The sequence below is a fragment of the Phaethon aethereus genome, assembly GCF_964289735.1.
Source record: "Phaethon aethereus genome assembly, chromosome: 1".
Taxonomy (NCBI): domain Eukaryota; kingdom Metazoa; phylum Chordata; class Aves; order Phaethontiformes; family Phaethontidae; genus Phaethon; species Phaethon aethereus.
Window position 1 is genome coordinate 195,542,677 of NC_138575.1, and position 22,858 is coordinate 195,565,534.

Below are 22,858 nucleotides of genomic sequence, written 5' to 3' on the forward strand. Positions count from 1 at the left end.
TCAGGACTGGGCTCCCCATTCCTTCTCTCATACAGACTATTCTTTTGTCTTTTAAATGGTAACAGTTGTGCAGGCCCCAATCCTGAAACACTATTTAATATGTCATCCCATAACAAGCCTGTTTTTTTTTTTTAGTTTTACAGATGTAATTCAGTGGACTCAATATTTACTTTTTCTTTTTAGTACTCTTAAGACATCTTTAACTGTGTGCCAGCAGGTGAACTCAGTTTGAGAGACAACAGAAAGAACATCAAAGACTTTTTTCCCAACTTTTGTGTATACTGTATTTCAGCTTGTTGAAGCTGCAAAGAGCTTTCCTGAGCTGCTGATACTCTCTCCCAGGAATGCCACGTGCCCTCTCTTGAGGCAGGTGATACAGGAGAGAAAACAGCCTTTTAATTCCCCCCTCCCCGAGTTTGAGACTGAAGCTTCCACAGCTGGATTAAATATTTCCCACTCTTCCTCAGGAAAAGGGTCAAGGGTAGTTTGACTTCTGGGACTGAGGTGAATGAAGACAGGTAGCTTTGCAATTTGACATCCAGGTGAGGAGTTTGTGGGGCATAAGCAAAACTGAGAGGGATTGGTGATGGTGGTGGTGAGGATTGTCTCCTGTAAATTACGGACACACAATCTGTTCTGTTATTCATTTCTGTTCTACTTCTGTTTATGAAAGTGACTTACACTGAGGCTGTATTTTTATTTTTTGCATTTTTAAGGGAATGAGCTATTTTGGAGTATGCTCTTAGCTCCCTGTCAGGGATTTTTGCTTCTAAACCTATATAAAGGGCTTCTTAGTACCCTTTACAATCAGTTTCAAAAATCAGTTACCAAAAAAAAAACTGATCAGAAATTTCAACTTGATCTTGCAGAATACTTACTGTGTATGTGGCAATTCCACAAATGATGTTTACAGAATCACAGAATCATTAAGGCTGGAAAAGACCTTTCAGATCATCAAGTCCAACCATCAACCCAACACCACCATGCCCACTAAACCATGTCCCAAAGTGCCATGTCCACATGTTTTTTGAACACCTCCAGTGATGGTGACTCCACCACCTCCCTGGGCAGCTTGTTCCAATGCTTGAGCACTCTCTCAGTAAAGAAATTTTTCCTAATATCCAGTCTAAACCTCCCCTGGTGCAACTTGAGGCCATTTCCTCTCATCTTATCGTTAATTACTTGATAGAAGAGACCAACACCCACCTCACCACAACCCCCTTTCAGGTAGTTGTAGAGAGTGATAAGGTCTCCCCTCAGCCTCCTCTTCTCCAGACTGAACAACCACAGTTCCCTCAGCCGCTCCTCAGAAGACTCATTCTCCAGACCCCTCACCAGCTTCGTTGCCCTTCTCTGGACACGCTCCAGCACCTCAATGTCCTTCTTGTGGTGAGGGGCCCAAAACTGAACACAGTATTCAAGGTGCGGCCTCACCAGTGCCGAGTACAGGGGCACAATCGCTTCCCTACTCCTGCTGGCCACACTCTTTCTGATACAGGCCAGGATGCTGTTGGCCTTCTTGGCCACCTGGGCACACTGCTGACTCATGTTCAGCCAGCTGTCAACCAGCACCCCCAGGTCCTTTTCTGCTGGGCACTTCTCCAGCCACTCCTCCCCAAGCCTGTAGCATTGCATGGGGTTGTTGTGACCCAAGTGCAGGACCCGGCACTTGGCCTTGTTAAACCTCATACAGTTGACCATGGCCCATCAATCCAGGCTGTCCAGATCCCTCTGCAGAGCCTTTCCGCCCTCAGCAGGTCAACACTGCTGCCCAATTTGGTGTCATTTTTCATTATGTTTACTTCCAGCATGTTAGTGGTCCTCCTGAGCATTTTTATATTGATACAAATAGTGCAATTTACAGGTTACACAAAGAATGTATCACAGAACCACTGAATGGTTGAGGTTGGCAGCAACCTCTGGAAGTCATCTGTCCAACCCACCCTGCTCAAGGAGGGTCACCTAGAGAAGGCTGGCCAGGACCATGTCCAGATGGCTTTTGAGTATCTCAGAGGCTGGAGACTCCACAACCTCACTGGGCAACCTGTGGCAGTGCTCAGTCACCCTCACATAAAAATCTGTTTCCTGATGTTCAGAAAAAATGGGAGAAAGTATGAAAAACAAGTAGTGCCCTATGAGCACTAGCTTGGGTGATTGCTCATAGACAAGCATAGCTTTAAGAAAAGCTAAGTTCCTGCATCTGAAATGTCAGAAAGGGAGAAAGGCTTCCTCCTGGGTAGAAACAACAGATTTCTCACCTTTAAAAAAACAAAAGTCACTGGTCTTGAAGTTCTGCAATGAAAACTCCCTTGAGCATGTAGGAGCGTTCACTTACGAGCCTTTTTTCCCTGCTTTATTTCTCCATGTATATGCTATTTTTCCCTTTAAACCTGTCTGGATATAAAGGTTCTGAGTATGAAGCCGTACATGTCTTGGCTAGAGGGTGTAATAAAATAAAATAAAATAAAATAAAATAAAATAAAATAAAATAAAACGAAGCGAAACGAAACGAAACAAACCCAGCGGATGCTGGGCTCTCTCCACAGAGGCTGGGGGGAGCAGGGGGACGAGGGCCGGGGCTCGGCGGAGCGGCAGCTCCCCCGTGTGTGCAAGCGGGAGGCGGCAGCGGCGCCGGGGCTGGTGGCTCCGCTCCGCTGCGCTGCGCTGCGCTCCGGGCCGGCCGAGCGGCCGCCTCCGTTCCTCTCCAGCCTTTCTGGTACCGTAAATCTGTGTGCCTGCGTTTTCTGAGCGTGCTGTCAACAGGCAGCACTGCTTTCAAATATTCAGAGTTAATAACGCTAACTTTTAATGTTAAATAAACTTCTGTAAAATGACGACGAACCAAGTGAGTTCGTCATACGTTGCTGAGTTCGAGTATGCAGAGCGTTTGAAGTCTGCACTGGGTAACTGAAGTTGAATGAAGACTTCTGGAGCCAGTTTGGATGGTCAAGGAACTATTTAGCCTCATTTAGAAGCAGTATTTATTTCTGTGCTTGTTCATGGCTGGTTAGGAGCGAAGGCAAGGCTGCTGCTGCAGTGAGGATGACTGTTCTTTTTCAAGAGTGAATTCATTCTGAAGTGGCCACTAATGAACTCAGTAAGGTAGGCAGTTATCTCTGCACAGGAAATATTTTAAAAGATGCCCTAGGTAGTAACTTAGAGCTTTATGTTCTTCTGAGCTTTCAAGTTCATTGAGTCATTGTGCCGTTCCAGACAGTGGGTGGTTTTTCCCCTCTCGAATATTTTTCTGTCAGTGTTTGGGTCACTTGAAAGAAATTAATATGTTACTTGTGTGATCAAGTTTCTGTTTGCAGAGGCAAGTTCTCATGTAGTCTGGAGAATCTTTAGCTAACTCTTACGAATCTCTTATTAGTGCTCTTTTCCATTGCTGTGCCTCTATTTTGTCTCTCTCCTGCACTAATTTGCAGCTTTAGGAAGTTTTGAGACAATTAGGGATGCCCAGTAAATGTATTTACGAAGGTTAACTAGTAAGTCTGTTTTTTACTGAGACTCTAAGCTACACCTATCAGCAGTGAGGTACCTCTTGAAGGTAATTCGAAGTACTTAAAGTTTTGCTCCTGCTCTGAACCACCTTTTTAAAAATCTGTCTTTTTCCATCAAGCAACTTTCTGTTCATAAAGTTAACTTTTGTGACTACAGTCCCTCTGTGTATAAAAGCAGGAGAAAAGAAATACTATTTATTATAACTCAGTTTTAAAGGAATATTAATACCTATGCTATGCCCAAATTTATATTGCCAAGTAAAAAGACCTATAAAATGCCTTTCCAAGTCCTAACACAGGCCTTATACAGATGCATCAGTGGTGGTGCTAAACTCTCTGGCTCCTACTGAGAGTTTATTCTGGGTCCTTGTAGGTTATTTCTATACCAAGTTCTTGCTCTGAAGTAGACAAAAGGAATTTTGTATGCTTTCAGGTTCATTTTTATAATAAGAAGGGAAAACATGCCCACAGCCTTTTGGCTTCTGCAAAGAAGGTTTATACTAAAAGGCTAATCATCTTGAAAAAAAGGCAAAGTAACTACTTCCATAGAAATGCAAAGGGATGGAAAGAAGTATCATTGGGGATTGAAAGAGTTAACTTGATTTTAAATGGTGGCGAAAGCTCAAGTAAGGATGTGTGTTTGAGGTAATTTTGGCCAAGTGCATCTGTTGCCCATTACAAATTTGCTAGAAAATTGTAATTCTGTAGTTAATATAAAACAAATGCATCTCACATATGTTGCTGCCTAACATAACGTAAAGAACAGTAACTAAGCAGAGCGCCCTTGAAGAGTTATGCACTTGGCAGCTCTCTGCAAGCATGGTTGTGAAACTCTCATTTTTCTGTGTTCGTGTTACCCTTTTTCAGGTTTTCCTTAAGCAACAAAAAGACAAGCTTCAGATTCCAATATCAAGTTGTTACTACAGTATCTCTTAAGAAAGAAAAGCATCCCTTATTTTTTTCTGAAGCATTACCTGTGCTGTGCTGAAAGTAATTAACGACACTTCCAAACTAATGAAGCCAATCGGAGTAATTGGAGCCCTGCCATTAATATAAGTGAGAGTGCTTATCCCCTGTCACGTGCCTAATGTTTGTGAATATCATTCAAGGACTCCTTGAAGAGTCCCAGGACTAAGACTGGCTCATAATTACTTCCATCCCCATCAGAGTATGTCACCATCTGTGGGCTGTGTAGTTGGTTCCTTCTTGCTGCTTTTATCTGACTTGATAATTTATTTTTTTTTAATTCTGCGCAAATGAGCCACCTTCCACAGCTCCATCTTTGCTCTCAGGTAGTTAAGATACTTACCTTTTTGCCCTTCTTGCTTCTGAGCTGGCAACCCAGTTCTTTCAGTTTCTGGGTTAGTTAAAAAAAAACACAAATTCGAACCAAATCCCAACAACAACAAAATCAAATGCAAGCACAGGAGAGAGATTCAGACTATGATATTTCACAGACGTACCTAAACTTAGGAGAGAGAACCAGTTTGGACAAACTTTCATCTGTATTGTTCTTTTTCTTACAGGCCAGACATTCTCTGTTTCATTGTGTTGGATACAAATTGTGTCCTGGGATCTTTAGATCTGTTGATATTGGTACACATGGGATGTGTAGAGAGATATATACGGATTTAACTCAGTTTCCTGAGTTGCTGTTCTGGATGCAGACACTGAACTTGGGTGCAGTGCGGAGATCAGCTGTTCTCCTGGGGGTCTGGCCCTTTGTGCTGCAGAAAAGCATCAGGGAGTGAAATGGAAATTCAGAAACATAGAAATGGGGTGTTACCACAGGTGAAATTGCTTTTGGGGCAAATTTGCCTTCCCAGCATAGTGCTGTTTTCTTTTATCGTGTCTTTCTCTCTTGAACATATCTGTACCTAGCAGCTCCTGAATTGCAAATGCACGAAATTCTTCCGTGTTTGTAGCGTGACTTCTCTCATGTTTCTTTATTGCACCATTCCCTAAAAGATGTAGGATCTCAGAAGTAAAGGAATTTGAGCTGAAGGCTATTAAGTTTGAGTTCATAATAGTTAGTAGAATCAGAACGTCGGTTATACAAGTCAAAAGACAAGAGATTATAAAGTGTTATAAGGAATAGCTGAAGTGCCGAATGGTTTGCTGGATTTCTGGGCCTCCAGTTCAACAAGTTATTTGGGGCTGCAGTGCCTGAGCACAGATTGCTTCATCTTTTTGATTTCATTTGGGTTTTGAGTCAGCTCTTCTTCAAATGTGTGTTAAATTGCATGTAATTTCCATGCGCATCTGGCAAATATTTTCGGTACGACGATTGCATGTAAGCGGTGCTGCACTGCCAGCAGAGATGTGCATCTGCATCAGGGTGTCAGTTTGATGTATCTTATTATGTCAAAAAGAATCAAAACACTTCCAAATTCCTTTGGCACTTATTACGTCTCCACATGTTTCCCCTAAACTATGCTACAGCTTAAAATAAGTCACCCTAAAGGTGCACAGATGAGGATGAACTTTTTAGTAATTAAGCATGAACACAATGCTCTTTGCTTGTGGAATCTATAAATACGCAGCTGGTGGGTCAGTGATGAATGCGAGAGGGTTCTATGGCAGCCAAATATTTTGCTTTACATTTTCATAGGCAACAAGTATATTTTAAGGATAATGGTATTGGTACCAGTATATTGTAATAATTTTAATCTTAAAATTTAACAACCCTGGATATCTATTCTTAATAAAAGTACCCACTTTCACAGTTTACAGCTGAGATTAAGATTATAGTTGAAATATTAAAAAAAGTTTTTCTAGCAAAATAGAAGGAATTTTGAAGGAATTGTTTTTTACGTCATTGTCCTAGAACTTTCTGATGTGCTTGGGAAAGCGCCTCTTCACCTCCCATTGCTACTTTAATTTATTCTGTGTTTTGCTGGCCTGGATTTATTTGAAACTTTAACTGACACTGCCTGGTTTTGTTTAGCTACCTCTCAGCAGGTTTCTTTTTAATTCTCAAATCTTTGAGTAGTCAGTTGTGACTCTATCACTGCTTGTAAAATCTTTTTTCCAAATGTCAGTCAAGTTTTTTGCTTGCTTTTGTTCTGGGATGTCAGCTCTAATCCTGATGGTTCATGTCATATTAATGGATTTTTAAACGCTGCTCATTTTTTACTTACTGGATTTTTTAATGTCCCAGAACTTGCTGTACTGAAAGACTCACAGAATAAAGCAAACTCTGCATTCCAGTAAGAAACATTTACATGAGAAAGCAATCTCCATGTTCAGCGTGTTTCAGAAATCTTAACAGCTGTAACCAGCCTGCCTACATAGTGGAGACACTGTTCTGACTGAGGTGTCTCTTCCACAGAGCTGGGCTTAAAATTCCAGATTTTTGTGATTACTGCTTCTGTCTGCTCTTTCTCCATCCATAGGCTTTTGAACTCTTTCACGTTGTAAATTTTTGTAGGTTAAATTCTCCCTGCACATTTCCTACCTTTGCTGCTCTGTCCTAAGGAGCCAAAGCCCAGTGAGAACGGCTTTCCAGTTCTGAGAATCACTCCACCAGAGTCCAGTTACAGATTACACATGTAGACCCTGTTTATGTTGCTTAGTAATTTTTCTGAAGGACACAGTCTCTGTTAATGGAAATACCTTGAATTTATAGCATTTACTAGTGAGATAAATTCTCTGATTAATTTTCCAAGAAATGCTCTTGGGGCAGTATATAATTTGAACAGTGGCTTTGATAGATAAATACTAATATATTAATATCAATGCTTATTTAACATGCTCTCTATCCATCTTGTTAACATCTGTTGTAATAGTAGAAACTATTGCCAAATAGTTTCAAGAGTGATGGTGATGAGATAGCGTGCATCTGAATGTCTGTTTGGATCGGACTTTAGATTTATTGCCCATATTCTTCCTTCAGAAGAAAGAGAATCTCTCAATTTTCACTTTTCTTGAGCATAAAGAACTTTACTAGTGTTATCATTTAATCTGGTTATTAAAAAGATTACTATTATTGTTCAGCCCAACTGACCGTCTGGAATTTGAGGAAGGTGTTTAGCTGTTCGAGGTTTTGCATTTTCCGCTATTTTATTGCCCTTATCGTTACATGAAATGCTACATTATCAGCATACTTCTGTTGTTTTTGTACTGGTTCCAGCTGCAGTGTGCAATGACTTGTTGAAACCTTGACATCTGTTTTCCCTCTTCCTCCTTTTTTTTTTAGAAGTCAACCATGTCGCTCTTTTTCAGTGTTGCATGCTGAGCCTTAACTTTGCATGTGTATCTAGCCAAAAGGCATCATACATCTCAGTTACGTTCCAGACAGTATACGATGGAGTGCTGTCCCACACGCTTCTTATTAATGATTATGCCTGAAAGAAATGCAGTTTACGGCATTATCACCAGAGTCCGCCGTTAGTCAGTAAGCTAACATGAGAACATTGTGCCATGGAGATTAAGGTGATGCCTGCATTGTAGCACTGGGATTTTGGAATTAAAATGCTTTCAAAGAAGAAAAAAATAAGTCTCCCATCTCTAAATGTGTTTGGGTAGCTATGTGTTATTGCACAGTCCATCTCCTACTTGAATCACTGGTTGAAATCTGGTTCTGCTGCAGGCATGAGGCACAGTAGGTTCAGTTCAGATATTACTAACTCTTAGAAATTCCATGGTTCTACCTGCTTCTGCAATGCATGCTTCTCTCTCACAAGAACAAGAAAGCCAGAAATATTCCCACATTTCACAAAGACATACTGTGAGGCAGATTGCTCTGAATCCGAATGAAAGGAAATCTTTGTTTCTAGGGGCCTTTCTAGAAACTGCCTCCTTGAATGCCACCAGGTGGACCTGATGACATGGTCACCTCTAACTCAGATGCTTTCATAATGGTGTGCAGACTATAACTTTGACCTTTTCGTGTGTCAGTCAGTGACGTATATAATACAATTTCTGTTATAGAGGGTTTTGCAGAATTTAAAGGAAAATTACAAGTAGAAAATTTCCATCTGGATTTGAGTCCAGGCAACTAGTAAATTTTATTCAGACCAATTCTCAGGTAAGTGGTGTTTCCCACAGTCTCTAAGGGAAAACCATGTGATCTCCCAGTGTGTCAAAAAGCAGTTGCATTTTGCTGCCACAATTCCCATCTGGGAAGGCAGAGAGCAGCATCTGGCCAGCCAAGCAGAGCAGGACCCAGCTTATAGCTTCCTGCTGAGCAGGACTTCGCAAAAATAAGCAGACCTCTAGGAAAATACATAGGGGACTGCGGTGAAAAAATGAATCATATCCTTCTGCTCTAAGAGTTAATTCAAGGACTCATACTTGCCTTATAGCATGTGTTTGATAGATCTCTTAATTGAAAATGGAAATAATAGTATTGCACACTTTCAAATAAAACGATGAGATTGCCTTTGGTTGAAAAATTGTATTGAGTTCAAGGAGAAGTTGCATTCACAAGGCTTTACTGATCTGCAAGTATTTGGAAAAAGCAGATTTTGAGAAAAATTGATCATGTGCCCCTTATTTTTGAGATTTATGAATAAAATTCAAGTTTGCAAGATTTGGGGGGAAATATATTAAAACTACTTCAGAAATAGCAGACCCACTAATTGCCTTTTGAGGAAATGGGCTAATATAATGCACTTATTAAACAAAGTGAGCTTGACTGAGTACAATGTTTAATTTTGCCTAGCAGTAAAAGCTTACCCTGAAAAATTTTTTTTTCTGTACTTTAAAAAGACATTTCCTTCTTACATCCAAACCTGTAATTAGAATTTCCAGAAATTGGCACCTGACTGCATTTTTCTTTTGAATGAATTCATTTCACCTTGCTGGTCTCTGTCCCCTCATTTACCTGCTCTAAGCAACTAAAAGCATAGGCTTAAATCATCATGTAATATTTGTCATGAAATGTGAACAATGGAAATTCATGATTGGTTGTTCTTTCTTATTTTAGAAACTTTACACACAGACATAAGAATCAAGTCCAGTGCTCTGCTGTTGATTGCAAACATAACAAAGCTGTTGACATTGATTTTTTTTAACATATCTGTCACAGTATTCTAAAAAATAATATTATCCCAACCAATGAAAAAAATAGCATTTTCACTGGTAATCTGATTGATGATCAAAAAACCACTCAGGTTTTCTACTATGTGGCCTTCAAATTGCAGGTTTTTCATTCATAAGAGGTTTTGTCATACAAAGGCCTTTTTCAGCCAACGAGCTCACTCATTGGATCATGGGCAACATATTCTATGCTTAATTTTTCTGTTCCTCAGTATTTAATGGCAGAATTCAGCAAGAGTCATGAAATAACTAACTCACAGGGGCATGGTACTGCATTTATCTTTTTCAGCAAAAGACAGCTTCTATAGCTGCATAAATCGTTTCCCTTGTCCACATGCGTTCTGAAATTCAGATACTTTTGAAAAGAAGTCCATAGACTTCTCATAGAGTTGTGAGACATAGTATCATGTTTTTCCTGGTAATAACTTGTAATATGTTCCAGTTTGATTTATCTAGTCTTTGAAACTCTTTTAGTACCTCTGACAAGGCTTTACTCAAGCACCAAAATGAAAAGAAATTTTATGTTGCTTAGCGATCACAAATTAGAATAATATTAATTTCCCGGTTCTTAAGATTATGTCAGTACACTATTTACTGCTAAAATAGCTGCTGTCTGTTTGGACAAAAAATACGAGGCTGCTGGAGTCCGCACTTTGTCTGTCTGACCACTAAATGGTAGTGTTGTATTGCAGCTGAGACAGGAAAATACATGAATACGGCAGAGAAAAAAAAATTAATCCATCTGTAGTTGAACTCTGCCGTCAGTCTCAACTGTTTTTCCGTTGGCCCATTAATTATATATTCTGCTGTTAAATCAGCCATTCCCTCAATGTTTGATTGTTCTGAAAAACCATCCTCCGTTTAACACGAATTTATTTTAAATGTGTGAGGAGCTTTTTCCTCTCTCTCCCTTTACAAGCTTTGTTCTGCTATTTGAATTGTCCATCACAGGCATGCTGATCTGTTGTGCAATTGCCATAGATTAACAGGAGCGTAGGTTACGGTGCCTAGGAAGATTCAGTTTCCTTTGATACAAAAGAAGACTGTAGTTGATGTGGCCAAGTGATTCATTATTTAGGAGAAACATTTAGCTGGCATATGTGTTCGACTTCTATGAGCAAGATTGTCTGGGCTCTGGGACTGCAAAGTTATCCCGTTTTAATTGTGGTGCAGGGATATGCAAAGAATGCTTGGGGATGCGCTTGTGACAGATGGACATCCCGCTTCTTAATCCAGCTGGACTTCTGAATCTGAAGGTTCACTTTCCCGTTTTTTTGCCAAAAACATTGCTTAGAAATTGCCGCAGTCCTTGAATTGCTCACAAGTATGCCTTTCTGCTTACTTGCCTGAATAATCTATCCAGTAATTCAGCTTTATCTTTTGTATTATTAATAAAAAAAGAAAAACTATTTAAATTTAATTGAAATATTAATCTAAATATAATGATAAATAATCTTATGAATCATAATACAATTATTTTTGAGATAACACCTGTGGAGTTGGCTTTCCCTGGATATGGGAGTAGTTCTGACTTGTGCTGTAACATACAGATACCTGGCCGGCTGCTGCTTCCAGTAGGTGTTACCGAGCAGAGCTGCTGGGGGAAGCGAGCATCCCTCTATCCTTTCTCAGTACTAACGCAAGGGACAATAATAATGTCTTTCTCTGTCACCCTGTGGCAGACAGTAGAGGACATACAGCTCCTTTTGCCTTGCTTTATGCTCTAGCAGCCTCTTGTCTGCTAGGAAAATGCTGTGGGTCATCTCTTGGACCACAAAACAATAGAATACAGCTCTTACTCAGAACTTGGAGCAAATGCCCGTCCTTTGGTTGACTGTAGGGTGGGTTGGATCAAGTATTATGTGACCTGCTGCATGCAAGTCATTGCTTGTTAGTTACTGTTTGAGATTTGCTAGACATTTTACAGTAGTTTAAGGAGTAGCCAATGCCACAAGGTACTTCCAGTCAAAACATAGGATATACCTAGCTGGAAATGCAAATTCTCATTTTGTAGGAAATGTCAAACAATAAAAATTTTGAAGCCCCAAAAGAACCAGAATTAAAACTTACTATTCAGAATTTTTAAACTATTTTTAGTCCTGGGATGTTGCTTTGGAGTTGAGCAAGTTATGGGACCTTGAGTATCCATATAAAGAAGTACCAGTGTGGTGTTCTTACTGTGAAGCCCTCCATCAGTTCATCTCATGTAATCTATCTAGATAGGAAAATCTCTGCAGCACACAAACTGTGGCTTCTGACTAAATAATGGCATCTGTCAATAACTTGGAGAAGTACCCAAAAAAGCAGATGAATTAGTCTGTGGATAACTCAAGACCCTTGTTAAATCCATACTGGCAACAAAATAAACATCAAATATAAAGATTAAATGCATAAAACATGATGAAAAATTATTGCTTACTATGTAAATTGTACAGATCCAGGTTTCCCCAATCTAAGTTCTATATGATAGTCACATATATATCAAAACAGATATAGCAGAAATAAAAGACGGTCTGAAGAAACTGTACCAAGAGTTGTCTTTTTCTGTAGATGGCATGAATCTGCAATGCACTCCAGTTTTGCAAGGGCAAAAAGCTCATGCTTCATTGGTCTTCGACCATCAGCAGGTTGGGTGAAGCTAGTAAAGGTGTTTGTTCACCTCACGTCTGATAATTGCAAGATCTGAAATACTCATGTGAAATGCCTAGTCTTAGTCCCTTTGGAGGGACTGGAATGCTACAAGGCAGGATAGTTCAAGCGAAAGAGGGATATTGATTTAAGGTTTCAGTAATAGTAGCAAAGTGTTTGAGACCCCTTTTATATAGGGAGGTAAGTGGAAAAGTACTCTGCTAAATCTAGGATGTAAAGAAAAACAGGAACGCACTAAGATTATGGACTTGGGAAGCCAGCAGAGTTTTACAGCTTATATTGTAGGCTCTGAAGTTGGAAATATAGAGGGTGTAGAGTTTCCTGATGACTGTAATCAACGACATAGTACAGAATAAGAGGAAGGAGACAAAGACTAAGCCACTCCAGAAATGAAAGAGTGGTTTGAAACTGCAAAGAAATGCATTGATTACAGTCATTGCAAACAGGAGAATAACTAAATATGGTACCATGAAAACCAGAAGGGAGATTTCCACAGAAATTATGTGGCTCTGATAAATTAGAGTTAAACTGAGAATGACGAAAAAGCATTTCAGAAAGAGGCTGCTGTTGAATTTGCAAATACTATCCTTAGTGGAGTGCTGGAGAGATTGTAAAGAGCCCCAAATTAATGCCTGTGGTGCTCTTTAGAGAGTGCTGAAGAGGAGGATGTGGGAGGAGAATTAACATTGTGTAGCCCAGGGTATAGAGGGAATGGAAAGAGCATGTTCAAAGAATTCGTAGGTAGGGGAGAAAACGGAGTCTGGTAGAAGAGGAAATGGGAGTTGCTTTGGGCAAGATATGTTGTTGTGGTATGTGATGTAGAGAGCTGTTTAGGAAAGAGAGCTGAAGTGAGAGGGCAACAGTAGTGATTTAAGTTAGAGGTGGCTGCCAGAACAGGCATCAGCGCTGGGAACTTTCAGAAGCAAGAGGTGCAGAGGGAAGTGAAATTTTGGTACACTGTGGGATTTGAATAGTGGAGTGGAGGGGACAAAAGAAGCAATGATCTGGTTATAAAACTGGAGGGCAGTAAGTTTATATTTGGTGCAGGAGCTGCAAAAGTAGGTGAAAGGGGATGGCCACTCTAGGCTTGATGATGCTGTCTCTACTTTTTTCCTCTTTCCCATGTGAAAGCATGTTATCTTGCTCTACACTAGATAGTCAGTGCAATTGTGCGTTGGTGCAGCTGTCAAAGTAAGGTAACATTTGAGGAGGAGTCATTTTTGGGTGTAGATAGGAGCCATGTTCTCACTGCTCTTATCTTGTCTGCCACAAAGCAATTTTTGACAGGAGAAGTTTAAACTGTCCATGTTAGTGGTTCCCACAGAGGAACCTTTCATGAAACTGAATATTAGTGCTTATCAGTGTTGCATTGATTCATAAGCCCATGGGCTCCCTATTGGGAAATATCCCCTGCTCTCAAATTCTGTAAAAAAACAGCTTGTTTACTAAATTAGTTTTAATCTAACAAAGAAATTGTTCAGGTCTCACCTAATGATTGAGGCCACGGTATAGTAGTGTATTAGAACGGCGCAATTTCTATCTTTATCTGAACTTTAGAGGATTAATTTGAAAGTTTTCAAAAAGATTTGTCACAAATTAAGCGTGTTCCTCAAGAAGAAGTTGATGGCACAATTGCAAAACTGGGACCTTAATTTACATTGATTTTCTTTTAAGTATGCCATCATTTAGTGCAAGACAATGGCCTGGTTCTGGGTGGGATAGAGCTAATTTTCTTCCTGATAGCTGGTATAGTTTGTGTTTTGGATTTGGGATGAAAATAATGTTGATAACATACTGATGTTTTCAGTTGTTGCTAAGCAGTCAAGGACTGTTCAGCTTCCTATGCTGGCCGGCCAGCGAGCAGGCTGGGGGTGCACGGGGAGCTGGGAGGGGACACCCAGCCAGGACAGCTGACCCAAACTGGCCACAGGGATATTCCATACCATACGGCATCATGCTCAGTATATAAAGCTTGGGGAGTCGGCTGGAGGGGCACCGCGGCTCGGGAACTCTGAGTGTCGGTCAGTGGTGGTGAGCAATTGTGCTATGCTTCACTTGTTTTGTATATTCTTTTACCATTATTATTATCATTATTATTTATTTATTTATTTTCTTCCCTCTCCTAACAAACTGTCTTTATCTCAACCCACGGGTTCTAAATTTTTTTCCTGTTTCTCTGCCCCATCCCATTGTGGGGGAGGAGGGTAAGCAAGCGGCTGTGTGGTTGTTTTAGCTATCTGCTGGGTTAAACCACAACACACAGAAAAACAAAACAGAGGATATTAACACTAGTGTATAAAGCATAATAGGTTTTCTTGTCCTTATGAAAAACCCTTACTGACCAAGACAGAAACACATACTGAGGAAATGTTAACTGAGGAAAGCAGATACTTCATTCCTAGCGATTTATTTGCCAAGTCTTAGCTGGATAAAGATTGTAAAGGCTGAGCTGTGTATAGCCCTCAATGGATGTTGATAAATACAAAAATTGTAGAAGTAACTGATACTATATCTTCAACAGTTAAAAAATAGAGCAACTTCTGTATTGGTGACAGAAGGAACAAGTTGAAGAGCAGTCAGTCCTGAGCCGGTGCGCATCAACAGGCAGCTGAGGAGGAAGGTGTGCGTGGGGTGAAGGATGGCTCCCCCGGGCCCGAGGGTGCTGGCTTGCTTTCTATCTGCTCCTGTGAGGCAGCAGGAGGGCAAGCTATTTCTGCTGAGTTTGAGTACGAAAATTCCTATGTTTGTGACCACGATGGTCTCTTGTGTTCATCTAATTTGGGGGGACACGCATACTGTTTCAAAGGCATTAATCTGCAACGTGGCCTTGCAAGCGAGTTGGTAGAGACAGCGTTGCTGTGTAGCTTCAGCAGTTTCCACCCCTATGGTAACATCTTGTCTTCATTTACAGAGGGCACTCTTGTAATGAGAATCTTGTGATGAAATGCTCTTCTTCACTGAAAAGCTGTCACAGCTTGATGATGCAGTTGTCACCATGGAGATTTCACTTCAACAGAAAAGAACAAATTCAGTACTGTTCAACTTTGCAAATGTGTAGCAGATACCTCCCAATGCCTTCAGCTAAGCCACTACCCAAGGAGAGAACCTGGATCAGAAACATGTATGCTGATGATAAATTATATTTTTGTAGATGACCGGATCTCAAGAAGTGGCATGTGCGTGATGACAGATAAATGTGAAAGGGCATGAATAAAAGACCCAGAGCCTGAGCCAACAGGAAGGGAAATAGACTTGCCTTAAACTTGAAGGAAATATTCAAATGTGATGCTCTGTGAATTCCTGTTGAGGTCTAATTCCTTTCCCTCAGAAAGGATATTTCTTGCTATTATCCCATAGTCCACACAGAATGGGGCTGGCTGGGATTCCTCCAATTAAAAAAAAAAAGAAAAAAAAAAAGCTTCATATCAAATTTAATTAGAAACAAGTATTTTTCTTTCCCCTTCCTGAAAGCCTTATTGATATGTTTGGATTTCTCGTTTCACAGTAACGACCTGAAGAGCAATTACAGCAATATGGAATGATTGATTTCTGATTTTCCTGAAGCCATGAAATCCTTCTGAATGAGTAACAGTTTGTTGTTTTACTAGTGTTTCTGCTAAGGGAAGCTCTACACAGTAAGGAACGTATTACAAAACTGAACAAAACATTGGGAAAGCTAGTATGGGAAGCAGCCTTATACTGTCTGCGAGATAAATGTAGTAATGTAGAAGGCCTCTTCAGTTCTTGTAATTGTACTAGGATTATGAAGTTAAACGAGACTATTTTAATACCTATACAGACAACTTGTGTGGATTTATAAGCTCTTGGGAAATTCCATAGCTGTCACGAGACTTCTCACTGACTGTCAATGGTAGTTGACAGTAAAATCAGTTCAGGATCTAATCAGATGTTCCTCCATGAAGCAATGGACAAAGAGTGTGGAAATTGATAAAATAAGTACTGCAGAGTTGGTGGTTAGTGGAAAATATATTTTGGTTAAGGAGAAAAACAGAAGGAAAACATCGATAAAGATCAATTAATGTCTTAAAACAAGGACAGGCTTTGTTTTATGGGAAAAATCAATCAGAGGAAAAAAAAAATGGAGAAAAAAAGTAGAACAGAGGTATAGAGTGGACTCCTTTGACGTATGAAGAACTGAAGAGACCTGCCAAGGAATTAAACATTGAGGCTGAGTGAACCAAAAGTAGCAGGAAAATGTTGTCCATAATAAAACTCATAAAACTTGACACAAAATTAATGAGTCAGAGTCCTAAAATCATGAGTGAGTCATTTAAACACTGAGGTTTTTCCAAGGGCAAAGTTGTGTTGTTTTTTTTTTTTAAATGTCTTTTTCACCGTCAGGGAAGAAGAGCCGCTGGCTCTCTGCCTGCCCCCTCCTTTGGGCTGCTCTTTCCCCACCAGCCTCGATTACTCCTCTGTCACCCTCGGTGCGTGCTCCTGCCTCGCAGCCTGCGTCTCCTCCTTCCTTTATGCCCCATGTTTTCCTTTTGCCATCCTTAATTTCTCTTCTTCTTTTCAGAAAACCCTTATAGCCACTTAGAATTTAAGTTTTCCTTATATCCCTCTGCATCTTTTTTGTTTTACCACCTCATTTCTTTGTCCTCACTTTTCTTTCCAGCTCTCCAACAGCCGTGGTGCCTGAGGGCACTCCAGCTTGAGGTTTTCTCATGGCTCATCCAAAATTGCTTTCAGCTTTGAGTCTAATTAAGATGTTGTTATTAAAAGAAGACAAACACACAGAACAGCTCCCTCCTTTTCTGTCCAAGAACCCAGCATTATGAAAATCGTAACAAAAACGTGAGGGTCAGTAATCCTGGTGGTGGTGGTGTACTGTGCTGGTGCTGTGAGCTATTCCTGAATGCAGAGGAAAATTTGAGTTTCTGATTATTTTTTATTAAAAAAATTCAGAGTTGCTAATAACTTGATATGCGGTCAACTTTAAAACAATAGGAAAGTATTCGCTTTGCTGTGACTGACATATGCAAAGAATTTTGTTGTGTTTTTTTAATGTGTGTGTGTTTGTTTTAAAATGGGGTTTCAAAAAGGTCCCCAATGCCGCTATAGCCAGATACAGCAACTATAAAAGGCGATTTCATCTGTAGCTTTCATGTCATGCTTTTAGAGAAAGGATTGATTCAATTCCTCTCTCCATCCTTCCTTCCCTCCCTCCTTTCTTCCCTCCCTCTTCTACCTCTCCCTCTCTTCCCCTTCCTTACCCTCCCTTTCCGCTCCATTCCCCCATCCCTCTCTCTGTCCCTCTGCACCTCCTCCACACCACCACCGACTGCTCTTTCTTGCTTGTGCTGAGAGAAACCAGGTAATGGCTCAACAAGCTGCTATTCTTACTCTCGGGTCATCTGTGCTCCAAAACCTAAAGCGTAATTTCTTGCATCTTTTGTAGATATAAGAAAGAGGGCCTCCATAACAAAGTTACCAACTTCAAAGAGGTGAATAGTAAGAGTTTAAATATTTTGGGCCAGTCAAGGGACAACAACAGGCTCCACAATAGTTAGGAGATCTCTCATTAGTTCCAGGTACTCGCCTGTTTAAAAAGAAAAAAAAAAAGAAAGAAAAGTGAAGGTAATTTTTAAGGTGCCTGTAGTGTCGGTGCTGTGGTGCGAAGGCAGTCCCTGAGGCTGGGCTGGAAGCCCAGCCTGCTGCTCTGCTCCCTGTTCTCCTGCTGGGGCAGCTCAGCTGCTCGGCTGCGTGCTCCCTGCCCCGGCCGGGTCCCCGGGTCCCCTCTGGGCTTCTAGCAACAGCAACGGTTGAGGTACGAAATGATTTGGGGTTCCTCCTAGGCAGACATCTGCGTTTCCCACTGGAAGGGCGTGTGGGATTCTTGAGCTGTTTACTAGGACAAGGATTTGAGGGGGCCCCGGGGTTCAGCCTGTGCAGCTCGCCCAGGTGAGCTCAGGCACAACAAATTCTTCTGCCTCTCCGCTGCTTCGCCTCGGGCATGTACAGGTCAGCTAGGCTTTTTTATGTGACTTGTGTGTTGCCCGAAGCCTGGACTAGCAATCGATTTTCTTTGCTGCTGCTTGTCGTCTTCCGCGCTGCCGATGCGAAGGACTGCCATGCCTGAGACTCCCGGGCCTCTGGTTGCGCTGCCGTTATTTGCTCATTCCCCTACAGAGTGTAAGGGACACACCGTTAACTTGACGTATCACCTCGTTGCCAGAAAGTTTTTGATTACAAGTGTCACAGTCTATTTAGTACCAGGTATGTGGTAGAAAACATTTATTTTTTCAGAGTTTCTTTTCCTTAAGGGGTATGTATGGCTGAAACCAGGACAGATTACTGCTGCACAGACTTTGTGTTCTCCACTGTGAGAAATGTCCCGGTAGCCTATGGAAGATAGAAACGTATTTGTGAAAAAGAAGATGATGGATTGAAAACAGCAAAGATGCTGAGAGGGAGCTTTTGTAATTCAACTTTTTAAAAATTGACTAATTTTAGAACTGATCACATGCAACAGAGCACACTGGCCTCTGAAGCACTGGCACAGTCCAATAGTGGTGATACAAATCCTTGATCTTCTATAAACCATAACTTTTGAGGAGCTGTGATCTCCAGAAGTGAAAATGGGTAATAAAAAGCAGGTCCTGTTGCTTAGCTGATGACTGAGTGTGAATAGAAAGCACTTGCAGATTTCGCTCCGAAAAAGCCTGGAAGGGGGTGCTGTATATTTGTTAGATTCCTTCTGGAAAGGCCCTTCAGTGTAACCTCGGAGGAGCCTGAGCTGGGGAGCGGAGCAGGCCAGGGATGCTGAGACTGAAAGGATGGAGAAAGACAGCGAAGGACATCTCAAGGCTTCCAATAAATAATACAAAAAGATATTGGAAGCCTGAAGAGAAGTTATTCCGGAGGGTGATGGGTTTGGAGGGAACTTACGCTCTTGCTATGAGCTTTCTAGGAGCTAGAATTATAATTCCCAAATTAATAAAATCTCAGGAGGCCAGAAAACCTGTAAGAAGTGTATATAGTTTTACATACAGAATAGGAAACTGAGAGCATGGAGAAAAGAGGCAAGCATAAGAACACTTTAAATTGTAAGTGTAAAGTCTGAACAAAACCAAGGATATCTAAGTACAAATTATTTTTCTATTGTGCTAATCCTGTTTTCTTTCTTATTTGCATATAAATTGTACTGATTGAAGCTGAGATGCTTTAAATATTGGCATAGTTGAGCCTGGTTAGGTGTTGCTACCTTCATTTTAATGTCTTGTTTAGGCTTGAATGAAACCCTCTTAACTGGGCAGAGCCAAACATTTCTGAGTTTTATTAAATCCATACATTTTTTTGATTCAAATATGAATTTAATTTTAATTCGTACCTGTCAAAATAGCTCAACTTGTGCCTAGAGTCACTTATTATGTGTTTAATTCTAATACTCTGCTTAGTATAAACACAAATATAAAGGTTATCACTCCGCAGAAGTGTGTCAAACTTGGGAGGCAAGCAGGAAATCACAGGATTTTTAATGTCATTCTGCAAATTTGTAGTTCTGTACATGCTGTGGGAGAGGTGGCAATTTCAGAGGAACTTGACTGAAGGGAAGAGATGTTTGAAGCTTGGTGGGAGTATAGGGTGGGAAGATAGGCAGGATATGTCTTGTGGACAAAAAAATAAGATGGGAAGTGAATGAGTTTATATGAATGGTGCTGAGGCTGATACACTAATAGAACAGAAACTGAATAAGAACATGGTGAAAAGCTCTATCAAATATTTACATTTTTGATATTGGTGTTCAGGCACTGTGTGGTGTTGACAATGGTGATAGGAACAGGGTTGAGGTGGACCTGAATTTAAAATTATGTGCATTGTTTAAGGAAAGGATAATTTGGGGAGTACCTTTGTCTCTTTTGGGGTATTTATTTCTTCTAGTTTTCTTCTCTTGATTTCCTCTTTTTTTCATTTGCTACTGCTCTACCTTTAAAGTAGTTTCAATGGCAAATCTTACTGTGCAAGTCACAACATGTTCCACTATTTTTCTTCCTTAAGATTTTTCTAGCATAGAGACTTGTAACTGTTGTAGATGCCAAAGCCCTCAGGCATGTTTCTGGGAAGCATGGTATGAATTTGATAACCCCAGACAGCAGTCACTGCAGGTTGGGGTGGCAGAGAGGTTGCTTGGTTTTGTGCCAAAGTCTGGGAAAATCTGTCTAATCTCATTAGCTAATTCTTTCACTTGTGTTTTTGTAGACTTTGAATGCTGTCTTTTCCCCTTGCCCCTGCTTTTTATGGGGAGTTGGTCTGGTTCAGCTGGACTGTTCTCAACTATTTTGTCAATTTTTGGAAATTCTTTATGTGTTACTTTTCTGTCTGTAGGCTTGAAACTCTATTTGTGAAATTATCCTGTTCAAACACTAGTGCACTATTTCCTTACAAAACATTATATAAAAAAATAAGCAAACATAGCCTTTTAAAATCTTACTGTAATGTGAAGCAGGAACTGAGTTTATAATATTGTTTACCAAGTGTCTTCATTTTTTTAAAGGTAGTCAGATATCTAACTTGTTTTTAAAATTTGTCAAAACTGGCTAAATAAATCCAAAGTCATGCTCTGGGGTAGTAGTAGTACTGATTTTTCTTTAAGGACATTAGTAAAAATAGTTGTATGAATGGAAACATGAAACTGGTAAGCAGTGCCTTGTGAACTAAAAGCTCTTGTAAGGAAATCTCATGTATGGACATAAAACTACACCAATATTATCCTGACTACTCATATTTGGAGTAGAAAGGGATTATCGTTTTATTCAGTACTAGAAGAATCATTCCCAGCTCACCTGATTGTTCAGCTTGGTGCCTTTGGAGAGACTTGACATCGACTTTGCTGGCAAAGATGAAGAGTGTGTGATGGAGACTCAGTTCACCCATATGAGTCTCATTCCCTGTATGGGAGATTTTGCTGAAATAACTACACTTAATTCTGCATAAAAAGCTGTAACCTCGTTTCATGGCAGTCAAAGGATAGAAACGTGGGCTCAAAAGCAAATGAATTATCCACTAACTACTGAATGGTACCTTGTGCGTAAACAAAAGGCATTTACCTCATACCCCATTGTTGCCTCATGTAGTAAATGTGACAGTTATGGCTTTTTGTCTTACCTCTTCCTGCAGTGTCCATAAAAGTGTTTCTCACTTGTAACAGATGGTCAGAGCATGGCTTTGAAATTTATCTGGAGATGAAGCCCTGTTGATTCCATTAAAAGTGAAGAGTTGTCATGCAGATGGAGACAAGGAGGGATTTATTGTTCTTAGAATTCTGATGATGAGGTATTTCATACAATGCCTTCCTTTCCTTTTTGCTTGCAGGTGATGTGCCTTCAGGATTTCTTTGGTGATGATGACATTTTTATTGCATGTGGACCAGAAAAATTCCGTTACCAGGATGATTTCTTGCTGGATGAAAGTGGTAAGAAGATGTATTTTAAAAATACTTACAACCACAGGAGATTTCCATATCATGCTAATTAAGCCAAGACTGTATCACCGAAATTGATTTCAGAACACAAAGAAATATTTTTATTTAAATTCCAAATACTGAAAATAAGAGGTAACTGAAAGCAACAGTAAAGTTGCCAAGGAAAAAATATCTGCCTATGCAGCATAAAACTTTAGTTCAGCCTAAATTTCATATGCCATTTGAAATAGTGATGTGTTTGGTGGAACTCCTATTTTGCAAGGTCTTTCTTAACATTTTCTCTTTATTTTCTCTTTGAATTTATTCTACTTCTTTATCACAGTCTTTCACCCTCACAGTTCTTACAACTGAGGTTTAGATAATGCTTCACAGGTAGTCTGATAAAGGAAGATAGATACAATTCTGTATGGAAGATAAATGTAATTGGCAAACACAGACAAAGTAATCTGAGAAAATTCAGTGCATTTTCTGTTTTCCCACAGACTGGCTAATACAATAATGTAATTGATGTATGTAGTCCTCTAAGGAAAATACATATTTGATTTGCAAATACCTTTATTGTTATAAAGAATATTCATAACTTCTGAACCACAAACCAGTAATAAGACAAAACCTATAAGCTTTGTACATTTGAAAAAAAAATAAAGAGCTGCCACTTAAACTGAGTTTATTTCTGTGGAGAGCAAGATGCAGTAAAGGTTTTATTACCCCCACACTCTCTCCCAGTCCAGCGTATCTGTGTAATGCATTGATATCAACTTGTCTCATCTTTTTTTGAAATATCAAAGGTCTCAAAGAACAGCAGACTGAAGAATCAGTCAGAAAAAAATTGTTAGAGTAGTAGCTACTTCATAGTTGTCATGTGTGTGCTTGTTTAACTTCACAACTTCCTCACCATTTTTTGATGCAAATATACATTCAAAATGAATGATGATGTAGCTGTATTTCCCTGACTAGCCTGTGAACCTGGAAGGCTTCTTGGTTTACCTGGATCCAGACAAATATTCCATTAACTTGTGCAGGAGCAGAAGGTCATCTTGCACAGACCTTACATTTGAGCTGAAAGATGAGCCTGAAAAAGGAGTTATCTTTGCTACTGGGCAAGGGAGCAACACTTTCTATTAGTGACAGACAAAAGCAAACACACTAGAGATCCTTCTCTAGAGGACCCTATAACATGGAAATAAAAGTCAAATAGTATACCAGCTTTGCTCTTTGC

General features: G+C 40.1%; 1 protein-coding gene across 2 annotated transcripts in view; it reads left to right on the top strand.

Annotated features, from left to right (window-relative positions):
- Positions 1-22,858, top strand: part of DCLK1 (doublecortin like kinase 1) — a gene marked incomplete at its 3' end in the record, with an annotated part of 248,547 nt that overhangs the window by 105,233 nt on the left and 120,456 nt on the right. For both annotated transcript variants that reach the window (XM_082013947.1, XM_082013948.1), the window contains exon 3: positions 21,531-21,630. In XM_082013947.1, the coding sequence (XP_081870073.1) occupies positions 21,531-21,630 (100 nt within the window). The remainder of the gene's footprint in view (positions 1-21,530; positions 21,631-22,858) is intronic.